Genomic DNA, 21,425 nt, shown 5'->3' with positions numbered 1-21,425 from the left:
ATCATATGCTTTGAGTGGCACTCACCAAGATTATATACATTTTGTTCATTGGAAACAACAAAGTGACTCAGAATACATTATCATCTATGTATATCTTATACACATTACTCAATTTGATGAATGAAGACATCATGAACTTTTTTTTTTAACAGCAAGTGTCCATCTTCCACGCATTGGACATGCCACGAAAGGTTTTAACTGGTATGGTACTGAGCGACTTATTCGGAAACACTTGGCCTCAAGAGGCATCCCAACTTACATGTATCCTTTTATTATCCTAATGGTGTACACTTTCAGCTCAGAAGGGGACAGTGTCTTGCATTTTTCTGGTGTCATTTTTTAATCCAAGGCCAGGTCCTCTTCTGCCATGTTTTTCACTCTACCCCCACTTCAATAAGAAAAAACTAAGAAGCATTTTCTTACTGTGTATATATCCAAGGAGATAAACACTCCCCAGCATTTGTACATGCCAACAGCCAAAAGATACATGAAGAGGGGAATTAATTGAACAATTGCCATTTGCTCTCATGTTGAATCTGTTTCACATCACTTTTCTGGAGATCCTTCAGGCCCATAGATCAAGGCCTAGTTCTAAGAACTTCACTCTGTTCACTAAAATAAGCAAACAAGTGACGTATTTTATTTCTGAACCAATTCAGTGTATTCTTAAGCAGTATGAAATTCATTTTGACCATGAGGACATAATCTAGTTTTGCTAGACTAGTATTTTCTTCCAGTGATCTGCTTGCTGTAAGTTAGCATTGTTTGAACCACAATACTGAGTCCAGAATTATTAGAAGAAGCTGAATTTACCAAGTGCTATAATTATACAGAAACTTCCTCCTTTTACTTAGATAATTACTGAAATTAATTCACTTGGTGGGGATTTATTTAAATCACTATAAAAACTTAGCAGAGAAGTTTTATACATTTGCACAATTCAGACAGTATCAGAAGAGTTTTAGTATATCATCATAATTCTACAGTAATAAGTACTAACAATATTGAAAAGATTTATTACATGGTAAAAGGAAATTAAGGCGTACGCCTCTGGAGTGATTATTTCAGTAATTACTAAAGAACTAGTAGTTTTAGTAGAGTCGATTTTAAAGTGATGAAAAATATTCCTTGACCGCCCTATTCAGCTACTATTTTCCTAGAAGCAAGGCTGCCATCCTTCATCTACAGGCCTCATCTTCATCCTCAGGACAGCTAGTATCTTAACAATCAGCTCAGCATCAGATTCAGCCTTCAGCAACCAGCTGAAAAAGCTGGGGAAAAAAAGCTAGTTGGTCAAAGCCACTGTAATAGAGTATTCAAGGAATCAGGATCTGGTGGGCCTCTGAGAGGCTCTGTTTTCTGAATTCTAATTTTGTTCTCCTGAATGTGTTATACTGATGTGTAATACCTGTAATACAGCTATGCAAAAGTTATTTGGGAAAATCCTTTGGCAGTTTGCCAGTGCCCCAGTATGCATAGCTATTTGTATAATAATAAAAAATACATTTTCTCTCTCTAAAGGTTTCTTAGCTTGCTTTCCCCTCAATCTAGTTTTCTTCCTCTCAGACTGATTTCTTTATGGTGAGAAAGGTAAGTGCATTAAGGAGAAAGGAAGGGAAATAGAACAGGTTGGTTCTGGCGGAAGGAAATGCCTTCAGTCAGTTCATGCCTTGGAAAGACAGGTCTATAGGGGAAAGACTGAGAAGAGAGATTGCTGATCCAGACAACCAGAGTCCCTCCTGCCTTCTGTTCATACAGTTCAACATTCAGATCCAGAGGAACACAAGTGGCTTCATAGAAGCCAAGGATCACCTTTCCCCCTTCCATTAAATTCAGTTCAGCTTCAATAAATGAAGGGATTGTGGGGACTTCCCTAGTGGTCCACTGGGTAAGTCCCTGTGCTCCCAATGCAGAGGGCCCGGGTTCAATCCCTGTCAGAGAACCAGGTCCCACATGCCACAACTAAGAGTTTGTATGCCACAACGAAGATGGAAGATCCCATGTGCTGCAACTAAGACTTGACACAAACAAAAAAAATAAAAAGAAGGGAATTGTGGAAGTGGCACAAAACTGACAGCAAATGTCAGATTGGGGAGGACAGAGAGATGAGAACCACCAGAGAAGGAATTGTAAGAGGAGATACCATAGAATCTGTGACTTTTCACATTTTTGTACATGAAGTCTCAGTCTTGGCTGGCTGTCCTCAACCAACCTGGTTTCTGCTGCTTTGAGGCCCTTAATACCTAGAGAAGCCTCAGGCCTGGGCTCTTGATTCAGGGAACCTTGGCTACTAGGGGGTCTCAGAGCTGGGGCCATGACCTTCTAAGGAAAGCAGTGATGTTAGCATCTGTGTTGTACTGTTCTATTTGACTTCCTCCCTGGCTTCTTCACCCGTCAACAATTTAGAATCTGTGTTGAAGACCAATTTAGTTGAAGACTAAGTTCATGATTCCTGAACTTTTTCTTTTTTAATTTAATTGGAGGCTAATTATAGTATTGTGGTTTTTGCCATACATTCACATGAATCAGCCATGGGTGTACATATGTTCCCCATCCTGACTCTTCCTCCCAACTCCCTCCCCATCCCATCCCTCAGGGTCATCCCAGTGCACCAGCTCACTGCACTCTGTCTCATGCACTGAACCTAGACTGGCGATCTATTTCACATATGATAATATAATGTTTCAATACTATTCTCTCAGATTATCCCACCCTCACCTTCTCACAGAGTCCAAAAGTCTGTTCTTTACATCTGTGTCTCTTTTGCTGCCTCGCATATAGGGTCACTGTTACCATCATCTAAATTCTATATATATACATTAATATACTGTATTGGTATTTTTCTTTCTGACTTACTTTGCTCTGTATAATAGGCTCCAGTTTCATCCATCTTATTAGAACTGATTCAAATGCATTCTCTTTAATAGCTGAGTAATATCCCATTGTGTATATGTACCACAGCTTTCTTATCCATTCCTCTGCTGATGGACATCTAGGTTGCTTCCATGTCCTGGCTATTTTAAACGGTGCTACAATGAACACTGGGGTACACGTGTCTCTTTCAATTCTGGTTTCCTTGGTGTGTGTGCCCAGCAATGGGGTTGCTGGGTTGTATGGCAGTTCTATTTCCAGTTTTTTAAGGAATCTCCACACTGTTCTCCATAGTGGCTGTACTAGTTTGCATTTCCACCAACAATGTAAGAGGGTTCCTTTTTCTCTGCACTCTCTCCAGCACTGTTTGTAGACTTTTTGATAGCAGCCATTCTGACCAGTGTGAGATGGTACCTCATTGTGGTTTTGATTTGCATTTCTCTGATAATTAGTGAATTTGAGCATCTTTTCATGTGTTTATTAGCCATCTGTATGTCCTCTTTGGAGAAATGTCTGTTGAGTTCTTTGGCCCTTTTTTTGATTGGGTCACTTAATTTTCTGGAATTGAGCTGCAGGAGTTGTTAGTATATTTTTCAGATTAATTCTTTGTCACTTTCTTCATTTGCTATTATTTTCTCCCATTCTGAAGGCTGTCTTTTCACCTTGCTTATAGTTTCCTTTGTTGTGCAAAAGCTTTTAGGTCCCATTTGTTTGTTTTTGCTTTTATTTCCATTACTCTGGGAGGTGGGTCATAGAGGATCTTGCTATGATTTACGTCAGAGTGTTTTGCCTGTGTTTTTCTCTAGGAGTTTTATAGTTTCTGGTCTTACATTTAGATCTTTAATCCATTTTGAGTTTATTTTTGTGTATGGTGTTAGAAAGTGTTCTAGTTTCATTCTTTTACAAGTGGTTGACCAGTTTTCCCAGCACCACTTGTTAAAGGGATTGTCTTTTCTCCATTGTATATTCTTGCCTCCTTTGTCAAAGATAAGGTGTCCATAGGTGCGTGGATTTATCTCTGGGCTTTCACTTTGTTCCATTGATCAATATTTCTGTCTTTGTGCCAGTACCATACTGTCTTGATGACTGTGGCTTTGTAGTAGAGCCTGAAGTCAGGCAGGTTGATTCCTCCTGTTCCATTCTTCTTTCTCAAGATTGCTTTGGCTATTCAAGGTTTTTTGCATTTCCATACAAATTGTGAAATTATTCGTTCTAGTTCTCTGAAAAATACCATTGGTAGCTTGATTGCATTGAATCTGTAGATTGCTTTGGGTAGTATACTCATTTTCACTATATTGATTCTTCCAATCCATGAACATGGTATATTTCTCCATCTATTTGTGTCATCTTTGATTTCTTTCATCAGTGTTTTATAGTTTTCTATATTTAGATCTTTTGTTTCTTTAGGTAGATATATTCCTAAGTATTTTATTCTTTTCATTGCAATGGTGAATGGAATTGTTTCCTTAATTTCTCTTTCTGTTCTCTCATTGTTAGTGTATAGGAATGCAAGGGATTTCTTTGTGTTAATTTTATATCCTGCAACTTTACTATATTCAGTAATTAGCTCTAGTAATTTTCTGGTGGAGTCTTTAGGGTTTTCTATGTAGAGGATCATGTCATCTGCAGACAGTGAGAGTTTTACTTCTTCTTTTCCAATCTGGATTCTTTTTCTGCTCTGATTGCTGTGGCCAAAACTTCCAAAACTATGTTGAATAGTAGTGGTGAGAGTGGGCACCCTTGTCTTGTTCCTGACTTTAGGGGAAATGCTTTCAATTTTTCACCATTGAGGATAATGTTTGCTGTGGATTTATCATATATGGCTTTTATTATGTTGAGATATGTTCCTTCTATTCCTGCTTTCTGGAGGGTTTTGTTTTTTTTTTAAACTTTACAAAATTGTAATAGTTTTGCAAAATATCAAAATGAATCCACCACAGGTATACATGTGTTCCCCATCCTGAACCCTCCTCCCTCCTCCCTCCCCATACCATCCCTCTGGGTCGTCCCAGTGCACTAGCCCCAAGCATCCAGTATCATGCATTGAACCTGGACTGGCAACTCGTTTCATACATGATATTTTACATGTTTCAATGCCATTCTCCCAAATCTTCCCACCCTCTCCCTCTCCCACAGAGTCCATAAGACTGTTCTATACATCTGTGTCCCTTTTGCCATCTCGTACACAGGGTTATTGTTACCATCTTTCTAAATTCCATATATATGCATTAGTATACTGTATTGGTGTTTTTCTTTCTGGCTTACTTCACTCTGTATAATAGGCTCCAGTTTCATCCACCTCATTAGAACTGATTCAAATGTATTCTTTTTAATGGCTGAGTAATACTCCATTGTGTATATGTACCACAGCTTTCTTATCCATTCATCTGCTGATGGGCATCTAGGTTGCTTCCATGTCCTGGCTGTTATAAACAGTGCTGCGATGAACATTGGGGTACACGTGTCTCTTTCCCTTCTGGTTTCCTCAGTGTGTATGCCCAGCAGTGGGATTGCTGGATCATAAGGCAGTTCTATTTCCAGTTTTTTAAGGAATCTCCACACTGTTCTCCATAGTGGCTGTACTAGTTTGCATTCCCACCAACAGTGTAAGAGGGTTCTCTTTTCTCCACACCCTCTCCAGCATTTATTGCTTGTAGACTTTTGGATCGCAGCCATTCTGACTGGTGTGAAATGGTACCTCATAGTGGTTTTGATTTGCATTTCTCTGATAATGAGTGATGTTGAGCATCTTTTCATGTGTTTGTTAGCCATCTGTATGTGTTCTTTGGAGAAATGTCTATTTAGTTCTTTGGCCCATTTTTTGATTGGGTCATTTATTTTTCTGGAGTTGAGCTGTAGGAGTTGCTTGTATATTTTTGAGATTAGCTGTTTGTCAGTTGCTTCATTTGCTATTATTTTCTCCCATTCTGAAGGCTGTCTTTTCACCTTGCTAATAGTTTCCTTTGATGTGCAGAAGCTTTTAAGGTTAATTAGGTCCCATTTGTTTATTTTTGTTTTTATTTCCAATATTCTGGGAGGTGGGTCATAGAGGATCCTGCTGTGATGTATGTCAGAGAGTGTTTTGCCTATGTTCTCCTCTAGGAGTTTTATAGTTTCTGGTCTTACGTTGAGATCTTTAATCCATTTTGAGTTTATTTTTGTGTATGGTGTTAGAAAGTGTTCTAGTTTCATTCTTTTACAAGTGGTTGACCAGATTTCCCAGCAACACTTGTTGAAGAGATTGTCTTTTCTCCATTGTATATTCTTGCCTCCTTTGTCAAAGATAAGGTGTCCATATGTGTGTGGATTTATCTCTGGGCTTTCTATTTTGTTCCATTGATCTATTTCTGTCTTTGTGCCAGTACCATACTGTCTTGATAACTGTGGCTTTGTAGTAGAGCCTGAAGTCAGGTAGGTTGATTCCTCCAGTTCCATTCTTCTTTCTCAAGATCGCTAAAAATATGGAATGCTTCACGAATTTACGTGTCATCCTTGTGCAGGGGCCATGCTAATCTTCTCTGTATTGTTCCAATTTTAGTATATGTGCTGCCGAAGCGAGCACAGGGTTTTTTTTTTTTTTTTATCATAAATCGATAATGAATTTTGTCAAAGGCTTTCTCTTCATCTATTGAGATAATCATGTGGTTTTTATCTTTCAATTTGTTAATGTGGTGTTTCACATTGATTGATTTGCAAATATTGAAGAATCTTTGCATCCCTGGGATAAAGCCCACTTGGTCATGATGTATGATCTTTTTAATATGTTGTTGGATTCTGTTTGCTTGAATTTTGTTAAGGATTTTTGCACCTATGTTCATCAGTGATATTGGCCTGTAGTTTTCTTTTTTTGTGGCATCTTTGTCTGTTTTGGTATTAGGCTGATGGTGGCCTCACAGAATGAGTTTGGAAGTTTACCTTCCTCTGCAATTTTCTGGAAGCATTTGAGTAGGATAGGTGTTAGCTCTTCTCTAAATTTTTGGTAGAATTCAGCTGTGAAGCCATCTGGTCCTGGGCTTTTGTTTTTTGGAAGATTTCTGATTACAGTTTCGATTTCTGTGCTTGTGATGGGTCTGTTAAGATTTGCTATTTCTTCCTAGTTCCGTTTTGGAAGGTTACACTTTTCTAAGAATTTGTCCATTTCTTCCAGGTTGTCCATTTTATTGACATATAGTTGCTGATAGTAGTCTCTTATGATCTTTTGGGTTTCTTTGTTGTCTGTTGTGATTCTCCATTTTCATTTCTAATTTTGTTTTGATTCTTCCTCTTTTTTTTTGTTGTTGATGAGTCTGGCTAATGGTTTGTCTATTTTATTTATCTTCTCAAAGAACCAGCTTTTAGCTTTGTTGATTTTGGCTATGGTCTCCTTTGTTTCTTTTGCATTTATTTCTGCCCTAATTTTTATAATTTCTTTCCTCCTACTAACCCTGGGGTGCTTCTTCTTTTTCTAGTTGCTTTAGGTCTAGTAGAGTTAGGTTATTTATTTGATTTCTCTCCTATTTCTTGAGGTAGGCTTGTATTGATATGAACCTTCCCCTTAGCACTGCTTTTACTGAATCCCATAGGTTTTGAGATGTTGTGTTTTCATTTTCATTCATTTCTATGCATATTTTGATTTCTTCTGTGATTTGTTGGTTATTCAAAAGTGTGTTGTTTAGCCTCCATATGTTTGTCTTTTTAGTAGTTTTTTTCCCGTAGTTGACATCTAATCTTACCACATTGTGATCAGAAAAGATGCTTTAAATGACTTCAGTTTTTTTTAATTTACCAAGGCTAGATTTATGGCCCAGGATGTGATCTATCCTGGAGAAGGTTCCGTGGGCACTTGAGATAAAGGTGAATTCATTGTTTTGGGGTGAAATATCCTATAGATATCGATTAGGTCTAACTGGTCTATTGTATCATTTAAAGTTTGTGTTTCCTTGCTAATTTTCAGTTTAGTTCATCTGTCCATAAGTGTGAGTGGGGTATTAAAGTGTCCCACTATTATTGTGTTACTGTTAATTTCCCCTTTTATACTTGTTAACATTTGCCTTACATATTGCAGTGCTCCTATGTTGGGTGCATATATTTATTATTGTTATATCTTCTTGGATTGATCCTTTGATCATTATGTAGTGTCCTTCTTTTTGTCTTTTCACGGCCTTTACTTCAAAGTCTATATTATCTGATATGAGTATTGCTACTCCTGCTTTCTTTTGGTCTCCATTTGCGTGAAATATCATTTTCCAGCCCTTCACTTTCAGTCTGTATGTGTCCCTAGGTTTAAGGTGAGTCTCTTGTAGACAGCATATATAGGGGTCTTGTTTTTGTATCCATTCAGCCAGTCTTTGTCTTTTGGTTGGGGCATTCAGCCCATTTACCTTTAAGGTAATTATTGATAAGCATGGTCCCATTGCCATTTACTTTGTTGTTTGGGTTCCCATTTATAAACCTTTGCTGTGTTTCCTGTCCAGAGAAGATCCTTTAGCATATGTTGAACAGCTGGTTTGATGGTGCTGAATTCTCTGAACTTTTGCTTGTCTTTAATTCTTTTGATTTCTCCTTCATATTTGAATGAGATACTTGTTGGGTACAGTAATCTGGGTTGTAGGTTTTTCTCTTTCATCACTTTAAGTATGTCCTGCCATTCCCTTCTGGCTTGAAGAGTTTCTATTGAAAGATCAGCTGTTACCCTTATGAGGATCTGCTTGTGAGTTATTTATTTTCCCTTTCTGCTTTTAATATTTGTTCTTTGTGTTTGATCTTTGTTAATTTGATTAATATGTGTTTTGGGTGTTTCGCCTTGGGTTTATCCTTTTTGGGACTCTCTGGGTTTCTTGGACTTAGGTGGCTATTTCCTTCCCCATTTTAGGGAAGTTTTCAACTATTATCTCCTCAAGTATTTTCTCATGGCCTTTCTTTTTATTTTCTTCTTCTGGGACTCCTATGATTCAAATGTTGGGGCATTTCACACTGTCCCAGAGGTCTCTGAGGTGGTTCTCATTTGATTCTTTTTTCTTTTTTCCTCCCTGCTTCATTTATTCCCACCAATCTATCTTCCACCTCACTTATCCTGTCTTCTGCCTCAGTTATTCTACTGTCAGTTCCCTCCAGAGTGCTTTTGATCTCAGTTATTGCATTATTCATTATTGATTGACTTTTTTATTTCTTCTACGTCCTTGTTAAATTTTTCTTGCATCTTCTCAATCCTTGTCCCCAGACTATTTGTGTCCATTTTGTTTTCAAGATTTTGGATCATTTTTACTATCATTGTTCTGAATACTTTTTCAGGTAGACTCTCTATCTCCTCCTCTTTGATTTGGTGTAGTGGGCTTTTATCATGTTCCTTTATCTGCTGAATATTCTCTGCCGTTTCATCTTGTTTATATTGCTGCATTTGGGGTGGCCTTTCTGTATTCTGGCAGTTTATGGTTCCTCTTTATTGTGGAGGCTTCTCCCTGTGGGTGGGGTTGGATGAGTGGCTTGTCAAGGTTTCCTGGTTAGGGAAGCTTGTATCAGTGTTCTGGTGGGTGGAGCTGCATCTCTTCTCTCTGGAGTACAATGAAGTGTCCAGTAGTGAGTTTTGAGGTGTCTGTGGGTTTGGTGTGACTTTTGGCAGCCTTTATTTTTGTGCTCAGGGTTATGTTCCTGCATTGTTGGAGAATTAGTTTGGTATGTCTTGCTCTGGAACTTGTTGGCTCTTGGGTGGAGCTTGTTTTTAGTGTAGGTATGGAGGCTTTTGGATGAGCTCTTGTCGATTAATGTTCCCTGAAGTCAGGAGTTTTCTGGTGTTCTCAAGTTTTGGATTTAAGCCTCCTGCCTCTGGCTTTCAGTCTTATACTTACAGTAGCCTCAAGACTTCTCCATCCATACATCAATGATAAAACATCTAGGCTAATGTCTTCTCACATTAGAAGAGTCTCCACAATGGGGGACAGCCAGAGAGGTTCAGAGTTACATGGAGAAGAGAAGAGGGATGAGGGAGTTGGAGGTGACCAAGAGGAGAAGAGGAGGAATCAAAAAGGGAGACAGCAATCTAGCCAGTAATCAAATCCCTATGTGCTCTCCACAGTCTGGAACACTCAGAGAGGTTCTTGGAGTTCCATAGAGAAGAGAGGAGGGAGGAAGGAGATAGAGGTGACCAGGAGGAGAAGAGTGGGAATCAAAAGGGGAGAGAACTATCTAGACAGTAATCAATTCCCTATTTGCTCGCCACAGTCTGGAACACTCAGAGAGGTTCACAGAGTTACATAGAGAAGAGAAGAGAGAGGAGGGAGATAGAGGTGACCAGGAAGAGAAGAGGGGGAATCAAAAGGGGAGAGAACAGTCTAGCCTGTGATCAGTTCCCTAAGTGTTCTCCACAGCCCGGAACACCCAAAGAGAGTCACAGAGTTAAGTAGAGAAGAGACAGGGGAGGGCGGAGATAGAGGTGACCTGGGGGGAAAAAATGAAAGTCAAAAGGGGAAAGAGCAATCAAGCCAGTAATCACACTCCTAAGTAAAAATGGGTACTGAAGATTGCATTCTTAAAGGTACAGAATTGATACCAAATATAAAAAGCAAAGATTAAAATATATCTAGGAATTTCTCTGGAGCCATTGAGGGCAGTGTGGGGTCTGTTCAGTTTTAGATAGTTACTTGTTCCAGCTTATACTTCTTCTCAAGGTCTATAGGTCCCTTCCAGTGTAGCCAGTGCTAACTCCAGGGTTTTAATTTGTTGCACCTGTCACTTCCAAAGCGATTCCCTCTTTGTTTATTTTGGCTTCCTCTGTTTGCAAGTCTCTTCAATATCTAACATCTGCCCTGATACAAGGGTGGTCATTTATTTAGGCTAACTTGTTCAGTTGTGCTCTGGGGAGGGAGGAACACTGCAAACAAATATCACTGGCATGTGTGGGGAGTGCTCGCAGTGTCTGGGCTGCACTGGGTTTGCCCCCGCTCACGGCGTGTGTGCTTTCCCAGTCTACACTGCTCAGGCTCCAGGTTGCTCTGCAGGGGCACTAAGGTGGGCCCTGGGTTGTGTGCACTTCCCAGATATACACTGCTCAGGTTCTGGTTCTCAGGTACTCCACAAAGGCACAGACTCAGTTGCCTCGGCCTTTTGTGCCGTTTCCAGGTCCAAGCAGCTCAGGCAACCAGGTGCTTGGCCAGCGGTGCATCTTATTACCTCCCCCGTCCCAGCTGCTCAGTTTCCTGGGTGCACAGTGAGAGTGCTGTCTCAGGTGTGCCATGTGTCTCCTCTGGGGAGCTGATCTGGCTGCAACCCTCCTGGTGGATGTCAACCATCCAGGATCCCAGGATGACTTGATTAGCCATTGGGAGCCTGCTCGCAGTTTGGTAGAGGATGCCCCTTGCCTTCCAGCTCTGGCTGTTGCCTGCCTGCCTGCCTCCCTGCCTCCAGCGGGGGATGGGCCAGTCTGCTGCCGGCTAGCTCTCCTGTGGTATTCTCTCAGTCCTTTGTTCTGTGAGCAGGCCGGCAGTGCCTTCAGATCAGATCAGATCAGGTGATCAGTCGTGTCTGACTCTGCGACCCCATGAATCGCAGCACGCCAGGCCTCCCTGTCCATCACCAACTCCCGGAGTTCACTCAGACTCACATTCATCGAGTCAGTAATGCCATCCAGCCATCTCATCCTCTGTCATACCCTTCTCCTCCTGCCCCCAATCCCTCCCAGCATCAGTCTTTTCCAATGAGTCAACTCTTCACATGAGGTGGCCAAAGTACTGGAGTTTCAGCTTTAGCATCATTCCTTCCAAAGAAATCCCAGGGCTGATCTCCTTCAGAATGGACTGGTTGGATCTCCTTGCAGTCCAAGGGACTCTCAAGAGTCTTCTCCAACACCACAGTTCAAAAGCATCAATTCTTCGGCGCTCAGCCTTCTTCACAGTCCAACTCTCACATCCATACATGACCACAGGAAGAGCTTCAGCTTCAGCATCAGTGGTTCCAATGAATATTCAGGGTTGATTTCCTTTAGGATTGACTGGTTTGATCTCCTTGCACTCCAAGGGACTCTCAAGAGTCTTCTCCAGAGCTGGTCCTAAGATGACAGAGGAATAGGATGGGAAGACCACTTTCTCCCCCACAATTTCATCGAAAGAGCATTTGAACACTGAGCAAACTCCACAAAACAACTTCAGAACGCTGGCAGAGGACATCAGGCACCCACTTCGAAAGGAGGTAGGACAAAATACAAAAGATAAAAAGAGAGACAAAAGAGTTAGGGACGGAGATCCGTCCCGGGAAGGGAGTCCTAACAGAGAAGTTTCCAAACACCAGGAAACCCTCTCACCAGGGAAGTTTTCGAATCTTGGTGGGCAAAATAACTGGGGGGAACTATAAATAAATAAAACCCACAGATTACATGCATAAAGGCAACTCCCAGCAGAGAAGTACCCCAGACCCTCACATCTGCCACCAGCAAGCGGGGGCTGAATGGAGAGGAGTGGGCTGCATTGCTTAGGGTAAGGACCAGCCCTGAATGCCCTGAGGGCAATCTGAGGGAGCTAACGTGAGACAGCAACCTAAACTGTGGGATAGCCACGGGGGATGGGGGGGGGGGGCAGGCGGGGGAAGGAGAGAGAGAGAGAGAACTATCCCGCGAAAAGCCCTAACCTAAGGCACTGCCGCCCGGCTCACAGAACAAAGGACTGAGCGAATACCAGAGGAGAGCTAGCCGGCTGCGGACCGGCCCATCCCCCGCCGGACACAGTGGGCAGGCGGGTGCCAGCCAGAGCCGGAAAGGGGCAAACTCGGCCCCAGAGAGGGCATCCCCTACCAAACTGCGAACAGGCTTCCAATTTCTAACCAAAGACTTCCTGAGATTCTGGACGGCTGACATCTACCAGGAGGGTCGTAGCCAGAGATCAGCTCCTCAGAAGAGACACACGGCACACCTGAGCGCTGGGACCAGGGAGGTGATAAGACGCACTGCACCTGAAGAGAGTGCATTCGCCAAGCACCAGGTTTCCTGAGTTGCTCCGACCGGGAACGGCACAAAACGCAGGCCCAACCGAGTCTGCGCCTCTGTGGAGTACCCAAGAACCTGAACCTGAGCGGCTTAGACCTGGGAAGTGCACGCAACCCAGGGCCTGCTCCCTGCAGAGCAACCTGAAGCCTGAGCAGTGTAGACTGGGGAAGCACACACGCCGTGAGCAGGGGCAAACCCAGTGTGGCCGAGACACTGTGAGCACACGCCAGTGATATTTGTTTGCAGTGTTCCTCCCTCCCTACAGCACGACTGAACAAGTGAGCCTGAACAAGAGACCACCTTCGCCCCCTTGTGTCAGGGCGGAAATTAGACACTGAAGAGACGTGCAAACAGAAGTAGCCAAATAAACAGAGGCAAGCGCTTTGGAAGTGATAGATTAAAATCCCTGTAGTTAACACTGACTACACTGGAAGGGGCCTATAGATCTTGAAACTTATAAGCTGGAACAAGGAACTATCTGAAACTGAGCTGACCCTACACTGCCCGTAACAGTTCCAGAGAAATTCCTAGATATATTTGTACTGTTATCATTTTTTTTAATTAAAATTTTTTTCTTTTTTTTAAATCCTCTATTACTCCTTTAATTTTCATTTTTATAACCTACTACTACCTTGCAAAAAAAAAAAGACCCTATTTTTAAAGCAAACTTCATGTATATTTCTTATACATTTTGTAATTGTTTTTTAATATTGTATTTTTGAGAGTCTAACCTCTGCTCTAGATTTTTAATCTTTGCTTTATAGTAATTGTTATGAATTTTGTACATATAAGAATCCAATCTTCAGTACCCATTTTTACTTAGGAGTGTGAACACTGGCTTGATTACTATCTCCCGCTTTTGACTCTCCTTTTTCTCCCCCGGGTCATCTCTATATCCTCCGTCCCCCTTCTCTTCTCAGCCCAACTCTGTGAATCTCTGTGGGTGTTCCGGGCTGCCAAGAACACTTAGGGAATAGTACTGCCTAGATCTATCTCTCTCCTTTTGATTTCCCCTTTTCTCCTCCAGCTCACCCCTATTTCCTTCCTCCCTCTTCTCTTCTCCATGTAACTCTGTGAACCTCTCTGGGTGTCCCTCACAGTGGAGAATCTTTTCACTATTAACCTAGAAGTTTTATTATCAGTGCTGTATGGATGGAGAAGTCTTGAGGCTACTGTGAGAATAAGACTGAAAACCAGAGGCAGAAGGCTTAAGCCCAAAGCCTGAGAACACCAGAGAACTCCTGACTCCAGGGAACATTAATTGATAAGGAATCATCCAAAAGCCTCCACACCTACACTGAAACCAAGCACCCCCAAGAGCCAATAAGTTCCAGAGCAAGACATACCACGCAAATTCTCCAGCAACACAGGAACATAGCCTGGAGCTTCAATATACAGGCTGCCCAAACAGCAAACCCATAGACATCTCAAAACTCACTACTGGACACTTCATTGCACTCCAGAGAGAAGAGATGCAGCTCCACCCACCAGAACACTGACACAAGCTTCCCTAACCAGGAAACCTTGACAAGCCACTCATCCAACCCCACCCACAGGGAGGAACCTCCACAATAAAGAGGAACCATAAACTGCCAGAATACAGAAAGGCCACCCCAAATGCAGCAATCTAAACAAGATGAAAAGGCAAAGAAATACTCAGCAGGTAAAAGAACATAATAAATGCCCACCAAACCAAACCAAAGAGAGGTTCACAGAGTTACATGGAGAAGAGAAGAGGGAGGAGGGAGATAGAGGTGACCATGAGGAGAAGGGGGGAATCAAAAGGGGAGAGAGCAGTCTAGCCAGTAAACAATTCCCTATGTGCTCTCCACAGTCTGGAACCCTCAGAGAGGTTCACGGAGTTCCATAGAGAAGAGAAGAGGGAGGAAGGAGATAGAGGTGAGCTGGGGGAGAAAAGGGGGAATCAAAAGGAGAAGGAGTCTACCTGAAAAAGACTTCAGAATAATGATAATAAAAATGATCAAAAATCTTGAAAACAAAATGGAGTTACAGATAAATAGCCTGGAGACAAGGATTGAGAAGATGCAAGAAATGTTTAGCAAGGACTTAGAAGAAAAGAGTCAATTAATAATGGATAATGCAATAAATGAGATAAAAAACACTCTGGAGGGAACCAACAGTAGAATAATGAGGCAGAAGATAGGATAAGTGAGTTAGAAATTAGAATGGTAGAAATAAATGAAGCATAGAGGAAAAAAGAAAAAAGAATTAAAAGAAATGAGAACAACTCCAGGGACCTCTGGGACAATATGAAATGCCCCAACATTTGAATCATAGGAGTCCCAGTAGAAGACAGAAAGGCCATGAGAAAATACTCGAGGAGATAATAGTTGAAAACTTCCCTAAAATGGGGAAGGAAATAGTCACACAAGTCCAAGAAACCCAGAGAGTTCCAAACAGGATAAACCCAAGGTGAAACACCCAAAACACATATTAATCAAATTAACAAAGGTCAAACACAAAGAACAAATGTTAAAAGCAGAAAGGGAAAATAAATAACACACAAGGGAATTCACATAAGGATAACAGCTGATCTTTCAATAGAAACTCTTCAGACAGAAAGGAATGGCAGGACATACTTAAAGTGATGAAAGAGAAAAACCTACAACCCAGATTACTATACCCAGCAAGGATCTCATTCAGATATGAAGGAGAATTCAAAAGCTTTACAGACAAGCAAAAGCTCAGAGAATTCAGCACCACCAAATCAGCTCTTCAACAAATGCTAAAGGATCTTCTCTAGACAGGAAACACAGAAAGGGTGTATAAACTCAAACCCAAAACAACAAAGTAAATGGCAACGGGATCATACTTACCAATAATTACCTCAAATGTAAATGGGTTGAATGCCCCAACCAAAAGAAAAAGACTGGCTGAATGGATACAAAAACAAGACCCCTATATATGCTGTTTAAAAGAGACCCACAACAAAACAAAGGACACATACAGACTGAAAGTGAAGGGCTGGAAAAAGATATTTCATGCAAATTGAGACCAAAAAAAAAAAAAGCAGGAGTAGCAATACTCATATCAGATAAAATAGACTTTAAAATAAAGGCTGTGGGAAGAGACAAAGAAGGACACTACATAATGATCAAAGGATCGATCCAAGAAGAAGATATAACAATTATAAATATATATGCACCCAACATAGGAGCACTGCAATATGTAAGGCAAATGCTAACAAGTATGAAAGGGGAAATTAACAATAACACAATAATAGTGGGAGACTTTAATAGCCCACTCACACCTATGGCTAGATCAACTAAACAGAAAATTAACAAACCCAAACTTTAAATGACATAATGGACCAGCTAGACCTAATTGATATCTATAGGACATTTCACCCCAAAACAATGAATTTCTCAAGTGCACACGGAACCTTCTCCAGGATAGATCACATGCCGGGCCATAAATCTAGCCTTGGTAAATTCAGAAAAAATGAAATCATTCCAATCATCTTTTCTGACCACAATGCAGTAAGATTAGATCTCAATTACAGGAAAAAAAACTATTAAAAATTCAAACATATAGAGGCTAAACAACACGCTTCTGAATAACCAGCAAATCATAGAAGAAATCAAAAAAGAAATCAAAATATGCATAGAAATGAATGAAAATGAAAACACAACAACCCAAACCCTATGGGACACTATAAAAGCAGTGCTAAGGGGAAGGTTCATAGCAATACAGGCTTACCTCAAGAAACAAGGAAAAAGTCAAATAAATAACCTAAATCTACACCTAAAGCAACTAGAAAAGGAAGAAATGAAGAACCCCCCAGAGTTAGTAGAAGGAAAGAAATCTTAAAAATTAGGACAGAAATAAATGCAAAAGAAACAAAGGAGACCATAGCAAAAATCAAAAAGCTAAAAGCTGGTTTTTTGAGAAGATAAAATTGACAAACCATTAGCCAGACTCATCAAGAAACAAAGGGAGAAGAATCAAATCAACAAAATTAAAATGAAAATGGAAATCACAACAGACAACACAGAAATACAAAGGATCATAAGAGACTACATCGGCAACTATAGGCCAATAAAATGGACAACTTGAAAGAAATGGACAAATTCTTAGAAAAGTATAACTTTCCAAAACTGAACCAGGAAGAAATAGAAGATCTTAACAGGCCTAGCACAAGCACGGAAATCGAAACTGTAATCAGAAATCTTTCAGCAAACAAAAGCCCCGGACCAGACGGCTTCACAGCTGGATTCTACCAAAAATTTAGAGAAGAGCTAACACCTATCTTACTCAAACTCTTCCAGAAAATTTCAGAGGAAGGTAAACTTCCAAACTCATTCCAAGAGGCCACCATCACCTTAATACCAAAACCAGACAAAGATGCCACACACACACACAAAAAGAAAACTACAGGCCAATATCACTGATGAACATAGATGCAAAAATCCTTAACAAAATTCTAGCAATCAGAAAACAACATATTAAAAAGATCATACATCATGACCAAGTGGGCTTTATCCCAGGGATGCAAGGATTCTTTAATATTGCAAATCAATCAATGTAATACACCACATTAACAAATTGAAAGATAAAAACCACATGATTATCTTAATAGATGCAGAGAAAGCCTTTGACAAAATTCAACATCCATTTATGATAAAAACTCTCCAGAAAGCAGTAATAGAAGGAACATACCTCAAGATAATAAAAGCTATATATGACAAATCCACAACAAACATTATCCTTAAGGGTGAAAAATTGAAAGCATTTCCCCTAAAGTCAGGAACAAGACAAGGGTGCCCACTCTCACACTACTATTCAACATAGTTTTGGAAGTTTTGGCCACAGCAATCAGAGCAGAAAAATAAATAAAAGGAATCCAAATTGGAAAAGAAGAAATAAAACTCTCACTGTTTGCATATGACATGATCCTCTACCTATAAAACCCTAAAGACTCCACCAGAAGTCTAGAGCTAATCACTGAATATAGTAAAGTTGCAGGATATAAAATTAACACAAAGAAATCCCTTGCATTCCTATACACTAACAATGAAAGAACAGAGAAATTAAGGAAACAATTCCATTCACCGTTGCAATGAAAAGAATAAAATACTTAGAAATAAATCTACCTAAAGAAAGAAATCACCTCATGCGAAAAGTTGACTCATTGGAAAAGACTCTGACGCTGGGAGGGATTGGGGACAGGAGGAGAAGGGGATGACAGAGGATGAGATGGCTGGATGGCATCACCGACTCAATGGACATGAGTTTGAGTGAACTCCGGGAGTTGGCGATGGACAAGGAGGCCTGGCATGCTGCAATTCATGAGGTCACAAAGAGTCGGACACGACTGAGCAACTGAACTGAACTGAACTGAAAGAAATATAAGACCTATATATAGAAAACTATAAAACACTGATGAAAGAAATCAAAGAGGACACAAATAGATGGAGAAATATACCATGTTCATGGATTGGAAGAATCAATATAGTGAAAATGACTATACTACCCAAAGCAATCTATAGATTCAATGCAATCCCTATCAAGCTACCAATGGTATTTTTCAGAGAACTAGAACAAATAATTTCACAATTTGTATGAAAATTCAAAAAACCTTGAATAGCCAAAGCAATCTTGAGAAAGAAGAATGAAACAGGAGGAATCAACCTGCCTGACTTCAGGCTCTACTACAAAGCCACAGTCATCAAGACAGTATGGTACTGGCACAAAGACAGAAATATTGATCAGTGGAACAAAATAGAAAGCCCAGAGATAAATCCATGCACCTATGGACATCTTATCTTTGACAAAGAAGGCAAGAATATACAGTGGAGAAAAGACAATCTGTTTAACAAGTGGTGGTGGGAAAACTGGTCAACCACTTGTAAAAGAATGAAACTAGAACACTTTCTAACACCACACACAAAGATAAACTCAAAATGGATTAAAGACCTAAATGTAAGACCAGAAACTATAAAACTCCTAGAGGAAAACATAGGCACTCTCCAACATAAATCACAGCAGGATCCTCTATGACCCACCTCCCAGAGTAATGGAAATAAAAGCAAAAATAAACAAATGGGACCTAATTAAACTTAAAAGCTTTTGCACAACGAAGGAAACTATAAGCAAGGTGAAAAGACAGCTTTCAAAACGGGAGAAAATAATAGCAAACAAAGCAACTGACAAAGAATTAATCTGAAAAATATACAAGCAACTCCTGCAGCTCAATTCCAGAAAAATAAGTGACCCAATCAAAAAATAAACCAAAGAATTAAACAGACATTTCTCCAAAGAAGACATACAGATGGCTAACAAACATATGAAAAGATGCTCAACATCACTCATTATCAGAGAAATGCAAATCAAAACCACAATGAGGTAACATCTCACGTCGGTCAGGATGGCTGCTATCCAAAAATATACAAACAAAGAATGCCAGAGAAAGTGTGGAAAAAAGAGAACCCTCTTATACTGTTAGTGAGAGAGCAAACTAGTACAGCCACTATGGAGAACAGTGTGGAGATTCCTTAAAAATCTGGAAATAGAACTGCCTTATGACCCAGCAATCCCACTGCTGGGCATACACACCGAAGAAACCAGAATTGAAAGAGACACATGTACCCCAATGTTCATCGCAGCACTGTTTATAATAGCCAGGACATGGAAGCAACCTAGATGTCCATCGGCAGACAAATGGATGAGAAAACTGTGGTACATATACACAATAGAATATTACTTAGCCATTAAAAAGAATGCATTTGAATCAGTTCTAATGAGGTGGATGAAACTGGAGCCTATTATACAGAGTGAAATAAGCCAGAAAGAAAAACACCAGTACAGTATACTAACACATATGTATGGAATTTAGAAAGATGGTAACTATAACCCTATATGCAAGACAAGAAAAGAGACAAAGATGTATAGAACAGTCTTTTGGACTCTGTGGGAGGAGGAGGGGGTGGGATGATCTGAGAGAATAGCACTGAAACATGTATATTATCATATGTGAAACAGATCGCCAGTCTAGGTTCGATGCATGAGACAGCGTGCTCAGGGCTGGTGCACTGGGATGACCCAAAGGGATGGGATGGGGAGGGAGGTGGGAGTGGGGTTCAGGATGAGAACACATGTAAACCCATGGCTGATTCATGTCAATGTATGGCAAAAACCACTACAATATTGTAAAGTAATTAGCCTCCAAGTATAATAAATCTTTAAAAAAAAGAAAAAATCATAAATAAATAAAGTGTTGAGTTAAAAAAAAAAAAAAAGAGTCTTCTCCAACATCACAGTTTGAAAGCATCAATTCTTCAGCATTCATCCTTCTTTATGGTCCAACTCTCACATCCATAATTACTACTGGAAAAACTATAGCTTTGACTATACCAACCTTTGTTGACAAAGGGATGTCTCTGCTTTTTAATATGCTGTTTAGTTTGGTCATAGCTTTTCTTCTAAGGAACAAGCATCTTTTAATTTCATTGTTGCAATCACCATCCATAGTGATGTTGGAGCCCATGAAAGTAAAGTCTGTCACTGTTTCCATTGTTTCCCCATCTGTTTCCCCTAAGTGATGAGACTGGATGTCATGATCTTCATTTTTTGAATGTTGAGTTTTAAGCCAGCTTTTTCACTCTCCTCTTTCACCTTCATCAAGAGGTTCTTTCATTCCTCTTTGCTTTCTGCCATTAAGATGGTATCATCTGCATATCTGAGGTTATTAATCTTCTGTCAATCTTGATTCCAGCCTGTGCTTCATCCAGCCCAGCATTTCACATGATGTACTCTGCATTTAAGATAAACAGGGTGAAAATATATAGCTTTGATGTACTCCTTTCACAATTTTGCATGTTCCATGTTCCAGTTCCATGTCCAGTTCTAACTGTTGCTTCTTGACCTGAATACAGGTTTCTCTGGAGGCAGGTAAGGTGGTCTGATATTCCCATCTCTTTAAGAATTTTCCATTTTGTTGTGATTTACACAGTCAAAGGCTTTAGTGAAGTCAATGAAGCAGAAAAGTGAAAATGAAAGTTGCTCAGTTGTGTCTTACTCTATGCAACCCCATGGACTATACTGTCCATGGAATTCTCCAGACCAGAATACTGGAGAGGGTGGCCGTTCTCTTCTCCAGGGGATCTTCCCAACCCAGAAATGGAGCCAGAGTCTCCTGCATTGCAGGTGGATTCTCTACCAACAGAGCTATCAGGGAAGCCAATGAAGCAGAAGTAGTTTTTTTTTCTGGAATTCTCTAGCTTTTTCTATGATCCAACGGGTGTTGCAATTTGATCTTTGGTTACTCTGCCTTTTCTAAATCCAGCTTAAACATTTGACAGTTTTTGATTCACGTACTGTTGAAGCCTAGATTGGAGGATTTTGAGCATGACCTTGCTAGCATGTGAAATGAGTGCAATTGTGTGGTAGTTTGAACATTCTTTGGCATTGCTCTTCTTTGGGATTGGAATGAAAACTGACCTTTTCCAGTCCGGTGGCCATTGATGAGTTTTCAAAATTTGCTGGCATATTGAGTACAGCACTTTAACACTACCATTTGTAAAATAGATAGCTAGTGGGAAGCTGCTGTATATCACAGGTAGCTTAGCTTGGTGCTCTGTGATGA

General features: G+C 40.4%; 1 protein-coding gene and 1 non-coding gene across 4 annotated transcripts in view; one reads left to right on the top strand and one right to left on the bottom strand.

Moving 5' to 3' along the window:
- CHD1L (chromodomain helicase DNA binding protein 1 like) overlaps positions 1 to 1,520 on the top strand; it is a 64,507-nt gene extending 62,987 nt beyond the window's left edge. For all 3 annotated transcript variants that reach the window (XM_027535401.1, XM_027535409.1, XM_027535404.1), the window contains exons 22-23: positions 153 to 261; positions 1,146 to 1,520. In XM_027535401.1, the coding sequence (XP_027391202.1) occupies positions 153 to 261; positions 1,146 to 1,224 (188 nt within the window). In that variant the 3' untranslated portion in view covers positions 1,225 to 1,520. The remainder of the gene's footprint in view (positions 1 to 152; positions 262 to 1,145) is intronic.
- Positions 1,521 to 6,326: 4,806 nt separating this feature from the next.
- LOC113890662 lies at positions 6,327 to 6,433 on the bottom strand. Its single transcript, XR_003510608.1, has one exon. It is a non-coding gene; the product is annotated as a U6 spliceosomal RNA (small nuclear RNA).
- Between the last annotated feature and the right edge of the window lie 14,992 nt (positions 6,434 to 21,425).

Source organism: Bos indicus x Bos taurus, chromosome 3, assembly GCF_003369695.1.
Source record: "Bos indicus x Bos taurus breed Angus x Brahman F1 hybrid chromosome 3, Bos_hybrid_MaternalHap_v2.0, whole genome shotgun sequence".
Classification (NCBI taxonomy): Eukaryota; Metazoa; Chordata; class Mammalia; order Artiodactyla; family Bovidae; genus Bos; species Bos indicus x Bos taurus.
Note: the sequence above shows the minus strand (reverse complement) of the source record. Positions and strands in the feature narration are given on the sequence as shown.